Genomic DNA, 6,952 nt, shown 5'->3' on the forward strand with positions numbered 1-6,952 from the left:
TGTCAAGGAAGAAATCTCAGAAGGCAAGAAGAGATAGGACAGAGGGATTAATAGAAAAAAGAACTACCAGGAGGAAGTTTAAGGAGTGTGGTTATATTGTGGGCACTGTAATTAATATCATAAAACAAAATGTGTATGAACAGTTGAACGGAAACCAATTTACTTTGTAAACTTGGATTCAAATCACAATAAAAAGAAAAGCAAAATGATTCCATTTATTGAGCACTGTATCTTCAGTGTCTCACCATTGCCTACTGACAGGTGCCAACAAATACTTTCTCATTTGGCTACATCTAGGAAGATAAACTTGCCCCCATACATTTAGGAACCAGAAACCTACCTGTGCCATTATCACCTCATAGTTAAATACCACAGTCTCAACATGAAACTTAGGGATAGAAGCCCAAATATTTTCAGTAGCATCCAGGGATGCTGAGAATTCAGCTTCAGCACCATGAGGTGGCTTGTGAACTTGCGAGATTTCAAACACATGACTAGATTAGCATGAGGTTGTGATAACCTAGGGGAAAGATCATAGAAGTATAGATCCTGTGACCTCATGCTGCAAAACAGGTGATCCATGGCAGGTTGCCCTGGGCTTCTGCAGTTGAACAAGACAAGGGTCAAAGTCAAGTTTTGCCCTAGAAAATCAATCAATCCAGGGGTTTTCATACTAAGTTCATGGAGTTTGATATAGAACCTAACATGACCCAACTGGGAGGAAGACGAAGGGATGTGTTATAAAGTTATTGAACTAGCTCGTGCCTTGAGAGAAAAAGCCAATCTGTTTCCGTCAAGTTGATTGCTGGTCCTGGTGGCCCATGTGTATCAATGCAGAACCGTACTCCATAGTTATTATGGCTGATCTTTCTGAAGTACATCTCTCTTTCTTTTGAAAGAAAGAAGTACTTCTTTTGAGACACCTTTGGGTGAATGTGAAACTCCAGCCAAAAAGTTATTGTGACGAACACATTTACCTGTTTGTGTCATACAAGAATGTGAGACTTTGAGAAAGGGGTGGGGGGAGGCATGAGTGAGGATGCAGAGCAAAGTCAAGATAATGGTACAAGCTGCAGGGGTGGGGTGCTCTGTCACAGAGTGAATTTTCCTCTTCTGTCCACATCCCTTAGAAATACTAGGGTGCTGACAGGATCCTTGGCCCTTATTTGGATTTTTGTTTTTTCTGTTGTTAGGAGGAAATTGACCTGCTTGCCTTACCTTTCCAGTCCCTGATGTTACAGCGTCAGATTTTGCCAAATCATATGTGTTGCTGGTGACTGCAGTTCTTTTTGCCATCCATTATGTATGATCTGACTTTGCAGACTTTCCATTACAATAGCTGTCCTCTGCATTTCCTTTTGGACAGAATTGACAGAGAAACTGTGTGGTCACAGACAGACCCCTAGGTGGGCATGCATGTGCACAAGCATGTGTGTATGTACACACACACACACACACACACACACACACACACACTTTACCCAGTTGGAGAGAAAGGAAGCGGCTCGGTGAGGCCAGGTAAACAATGCACTGCCACGTGTCCCTGCAGAGTGGCTCCCTGATAATAGGCAGGATTGAAAGCAGGGGCTGTTTTCTGCAGGTCCTCTTGTAGCTTCCCATTGCTCTCTTCCCATTAGTGAAACTGGAACAAGCCATTTGGGTGGTTGTGACCAGATCTGGCTGAAGAGTGCCCAGCTGTTGCTCTTTCCTCTCTTCAGTTTCCAGTCCCCGAGATGTGGACTCATTATGGCTGTGATCGTTGCTGATGACATTAATGCACTGTGCCGCTTCTCCATCGCACGTGCCATCTGCTCCCATCAGCCCTGTGGGGTAAGTGGTAGGTAATTGTTTCCCATCGGTAGTCCATTTTCTCAGATAAAGGATGCGAGATTCAAAAATAAACATCCACTCTGAGTTGTTGTAGCGAGACCAGCGTGGATCTGGGGGCAGCCACCCCATCTACCGCGACTAGTGAGGGAGGTTGCTTTCCCCACAATTCAAGTCTAAGGGCAATTTGATTCATTAAGAGTGGCTCGTGGGGAGGAGGAGGTTCAGGGAAAGAGCAGAGGAAAAAAAAATCCCTGAGAGTGCTTATAAACCAGCAGGGTCAGTGCAAAAGAGAACTGGAGAGATGGAGAAAGAAATTGGTGATTCGTCAGAGAGCGTTTGCTGCTGGATGGGGATGAGAGATAAGAGCTCATGTCAGTTCAGCCGTGGCCAAGGAAGCTTGGGCTCCGCAGCCTCAGCTTCTCTTGTCGTTAGTGATGGCCACAGTTGACATGGCTTACAGGTTCCAGATCAGAATTGAAAACACAGCATGGGGGCGCGGTTGGGGCAGCGAGGGTTGGGGCTCAAGAGGTGGGTGAATAGAAAGGTAGGCATGAGGTGAGATGCCAAAGTGGAACCCAAGCCTCAACTCACAGGGATTATAATGAGGAAGAAATATGGTGTCACTACATATTCCCAGACTCCCAAAATAAGAGATTGAGTTGGTTTCTCTGTTTCTTATTTTAAGGAAAAGGAAGTAGTATCCTATAGTCCACTTTTTGAGTCCCAAAACGTGTTTGGCTATTAACTGAAAGGCTATAGGTTTGAGTCCACTCTTTCAGGAAAAAGGCCTACTTCCGTAAAGCCACTTGCATAAAGCTCAGCTGGTGAAAACCTTGTGGGGCAGAGTTTCACTTCAATGCACATACATTTCCATGATGAGTAAAAGTCACCTCGATGGCATTTGGTTTGGCCTGCTTTTAACCTGTTTCTCCTTAATAACAATGACGTCCTCATCTCCCCTCAAGCCTCATCCCCACATACATTGGCCACTCATTTGACAAAGAGTTACCTGGCTCCTGCCAGTTGTGAGGCATCTCCAGTGCTCACTGGGAGGTTGTGTATCTCCAGAGCAGAGTGGGCCTGGGTTTGCCATTTGTTAGTAAAATATCCTATCCAAATCTGAGGTTTCCGCATCTCTATATAAGGTAAGTGTACCAGCTGCTTAAGACTGCAGTGAGGATCAAATGAAACAATGTAGGGTGAGCATAAGGCCCCTGGTAAATGTGAACAGAAGCTATGACTAGGAGCATTGTTCCTTTACCACACACCGGTACCTTTTCCTCTTATGTCCCATCATCCTTGGGGGCCTGGCGTGCCTTCCTTACCAGCGGGAGCCTGCTGTCCTCATCTGCCGGCTCAGATCCCAATTTCATCCTTCTGCACCCATTTGCTAGCCCTCCACATGGTGGAACTGAAAACACCCCTTGGTGGGCAGGCAGGGTGGGCTCAGGGCTTGCCGTCTTGGCCCTCTCCCTGGCAGCTGAGCTTGTCTGGAGGGGGGTTTTGCTCCAGCTGCCTTCCTGCCAACACATTGCTGTTTCAGTCAGGTTGAAGGAGATTCCCTAACATCAGGCTTGCTCCAATCACAGGCAGCCTCGCTAATTGATTCATGTTATTTTATTTTCTGTACTGGTGGTTAGGGCCTCCAGCAATTTTATGCAAATTTATGAACCTTATGCAAATGAGGGCATCCCTAGACTAATTGCACACAAAATGGAAGTTTTGTGGGCACCTCCCCCATTCAAGTGTGCCCTGACTCCTTTTCATCCCTTAAATTACTCCCAAACTCCCTCATCCCTACATGCCCCTGAGATCAGCAGCCTCCTCCCTGCATCCCTGAATTACTGCATCTCTATGCAAGGGGTTCTCAGTGGCTACTTAGGAATGCTTGAGAGACAGCAGCAGCCCGGATGTTACTGGAAACCATAGCCATTACCATACCTTAGCTTATTTTTTAAGTCATTTGAATCCCACACAGTTGTCTTTTGCAATCCTCTCAGAGAAGGTAAGGCCAGTGCAGCGCAACGTGGCACCTGCCCAGAGGCTCACAAATGGTCTGATCGGTCACTTTGGACAGGGAAAGTGTTCTGTGAGCCAACTTCTTGAGGAGCAAGGCCCCAGTCTGAGGCTCGTTTATGGCCCTAGCTCACTGACAACTAAACCTCAGGAAGGTGCTGTCTTAGGCAGGGTTCGCTTGACACAGAGCCCAAGATAGGAATTTAGGAGCCATTGATTAGTTGAGGGAGGATTCTCAGGAGAAACAAGTAAGGGAATAAGGAAAGCAGGATGGAGCAGAGGAAGATGCTGGGAGATGTGGGTTCAGAGGAAGTCTTGCCTCAGCCTGACCTATGGCTCTGTAGTGTGAAGGTACCAGAGCTGATGATCTGAGGAAGGAGGTGAGTTTTCAGACCCCATCCCCTTAGACAAGCTTTGGCTTCCAGTGGCCCCAGAGTGCCATTTTGTGACAAAGGAGAGCCCATCCAAGAAGCAGTCAATACACAGCAGCTGGGTTGAGGTGAGAGGAAATGTATACCAACAACACCTCTGTTGTTGTTAGGTGCCATTGAGTCAGTATGACTCATAGTAACCCTATGGAAAAAAAATCTGAACCCTGTTCTATCCTGCGCCATACTCACACTTCCGGACACACTAGAGCCCACTGCAGCAGTCATTGTGTCAATCCACCTGGTAGAGGGTCTTCCTCTCCTTCGCTGACCCTCCACCCTTCCCAGCATCATGTCCCTCTCCAAGGAACAGCACCTCCTAGCAATATGTGCAAAGTATGTGAGGTGAAGCTTCATCATTCTTGCCTCCAAAGAGCGCTCTGGCTGCACCCTCTCCAGAACATATCTGTTTGTTCTCTTGGCTGTCCATGAGATGTTCAGTGCTCTTCTCCAACACCACAGCTCAAAGGCGCCAATTCTTTTTCTGTCATCCTTATTCATAGTCCAGGTCTCAGATGCATAGCTACAACACCTCTACAGGTGCTAAATTAAATATTGGTTTGCTGTGCTGGATGCTGTCTTTAACTTAATTGGACTTTAACATCCCTGCAAAGCAGGCATTTGAATGATAAACATACAGGGCAGGTGGCCACCTGTGCCAAGGTCATGGGACCAGTGATCTGCCTGGCCAGGGTAAAGGTTTGAATGTAGGACTCACTGACTTCACATCCCTAATGTTCTTTGCAATACAGCAGCTTCATTTCTAGACCTCATGACCTACAGTTGAGACCACAAGTCAGAAGGATGCAACCTTCTCCAAGTTACAGCTTAGGTACGTTAGGACTCAGAGGCTCATTTATTCAGCCCGGTCAGGACTTCTATCTTTAGCCATTTCAGGGATGTTGTTGTTGCTACGTGCCATCGAGTTGGAAATGACTGGTAGCTGACCTTCCAGTGGGTTTTGAGCAGCAAGAAATTGTACTGGAGGAGATTGCTCATCTTTCTCCCAGGGAGTGGCTGGTGGATTTGAACTGTGTTTCTTTGGGTTGGCAGCACAACTCCTTACCACTAAGCTACGTTGGGCCATTTCTCTTACCTCTTAGCTTTTTGTCAATGCCCCCTTCCCTATTCTCCCGTTTACTTCCCCCCCTTTGTGTGTGGGGGGAGGAAGACTGGACTCACAGGGGATAAGAAACAGAACCACAGCTTTCCCATCCACCCCAGCCCCATCCCAGCCTTCCTTCCTCCTCCCTTCTAACCCTTCCTCTTCCCTGCCTTCCCCTTTTTGCATCCTTTTCTAGTGAGACACTTTTATTTTCTTTCTGTCTCCTCTTCTCCTGTCAATCTTTCACCCACCCTCCCCTCACCCTTTATCCCTTTTCATTTCTTCTTCCCTCTCCCCTTTCTCTCCCTCCTGCTCCATTTCTTTCTCCTCTTCCCTTCCATGTCTCTCTAATCCCTCCTTAGCTCACTTATCTCCTTTCCCCCTTTTCCTTCCCTTCCCCCTCCCTCATTTCCCCTCCTTCACCTCCACCTCCCTGCCTTCCCTTTTTGGCTCCCTACATCTGTTCGGCCTCTATTCCAGCCTCCTAGTGGGTTACCACCAGAGCCTGACCCTGCCAGAATCTCCCAGGTCTGTCCCTGTCAGTTTAGGGACAGAGGCATTCTGAGTTGCGCTTGCAAGGCTCCCGAGAGAACAAGGTCCCTTCTCCTAGCACAATGATTTTTTTTTTCACAGTGCCCCTCTTGACTCGGTGAGGAGGCCTTGAGCTCAGGACACCCAGTCTGGGGGGACCCAGCTTGACACACAGGCGGTACCTGAATCTGCCTCAGCGTGGCAGTCTCGCTCAGGAAGGAAGATGATGGGTGGGCAGTGAGGTTGGCTGAAGGGGATCATTTTATCTTGACTTGTGGGAACAGCTTGCTGACAGGCAGCCTGCGCTGGAGAATAGAGGATCGCTCTGCAGACCCTTGCACAGAGTGCAGAAACACTGCAGGGCTGGGAAAAGTCAACCATAATGCTGAGTCCTCCTTCCCGGACAGACTCCACAGTCCCTGTTCTCTATGCAAGTAACTAAATTTGGGGCTTGACCCCTTTAGGTTCACTTCATCTTAGCCAGCCCCGAGTCTGTCCCCTTGTACATTTCTTCTTCTGCCCCAAAGAATGTCCCTCCACCATTGTTCCTGCTTTTCACAGAGAAGCTTCTTGGCCCACCCTCCTTCATCTTCAGATCACTGAGTCCCAGCACTCCTTCCTTCCCCCTTCCTCCCCTTGGCAGTCCTACTCTTCCTCTCTTGCCTGTTATTTCTCTGGATCCTTGGGTGAAACTTGTAGGACAGAGTAAACTATTAAGTCTAGTAAGACATCACACTTATATGAAGCTTCCATGGCTTCTGTGATTTCAAACACATCAGCTGATGGTAGTTCCTTATGTTGGGATCAGTGTCTCTGAAGTTTAGTCGCAATATTTATCGGTCAAAGGTGATGCAACCTATAGAATTAATGTGTAGATAGGCTTTTCATGTCCCGAGGGCCTGTGGCCCTCGGGCCGGAATGGATGTCGCGGGCTTTTGGCTTCTCCGATTACCTGAGAAAATAGGGTGGGTCTGCGGGGTCTGCTGGCTGTCCTGTGAGGTGCCCAACTTCAGCTAGTCAGAGCCGAGCCTCTGTTTTGACC

The 6,952-nt window shown here is 47.8% G+C and overlaps 1 protein-coding gene across 1 annotated transcript in view; it reads left to right on the forward strand.

Moving 5' to 3' along the window:
* The first annotated feature begins 1,746 nt into the window (after positions 1 to 1,746).
* Positions 1,747 to 6,952, forward strand: part of LOC102868724 (zinc finger MYND domain-containing protein 19-like) — a 92,992-nt gene continuing 87,786 nt past the window's right edge. The window contains 1 exon segment of the mRNA XM_006897525.1: positions 1,747 to 1,830. Within this exon segment, the coding sequence (XP_006897587.1) occupies positions 1,747 to 1,830 (84 nt within the window).

The sequence above is a fragment of the Elephantulus edwardii genome, unplaced genomic scaffold (assembly GCF_000299155.1).
Source record: "Elephantulus edwardii isolate Elephantulus edwardi_28Jun2011 unplaced genomic scaffold, EleEdw1.0 scaffold00210, whole genome shotgun sequence".
Classification (NCBI taxonomy): Eukaryota; Metazoa; Chordata; class Mammalia; order Macroscelidea; family Macroscelididae; genus Elephantulus; species Elephantulus edwardii.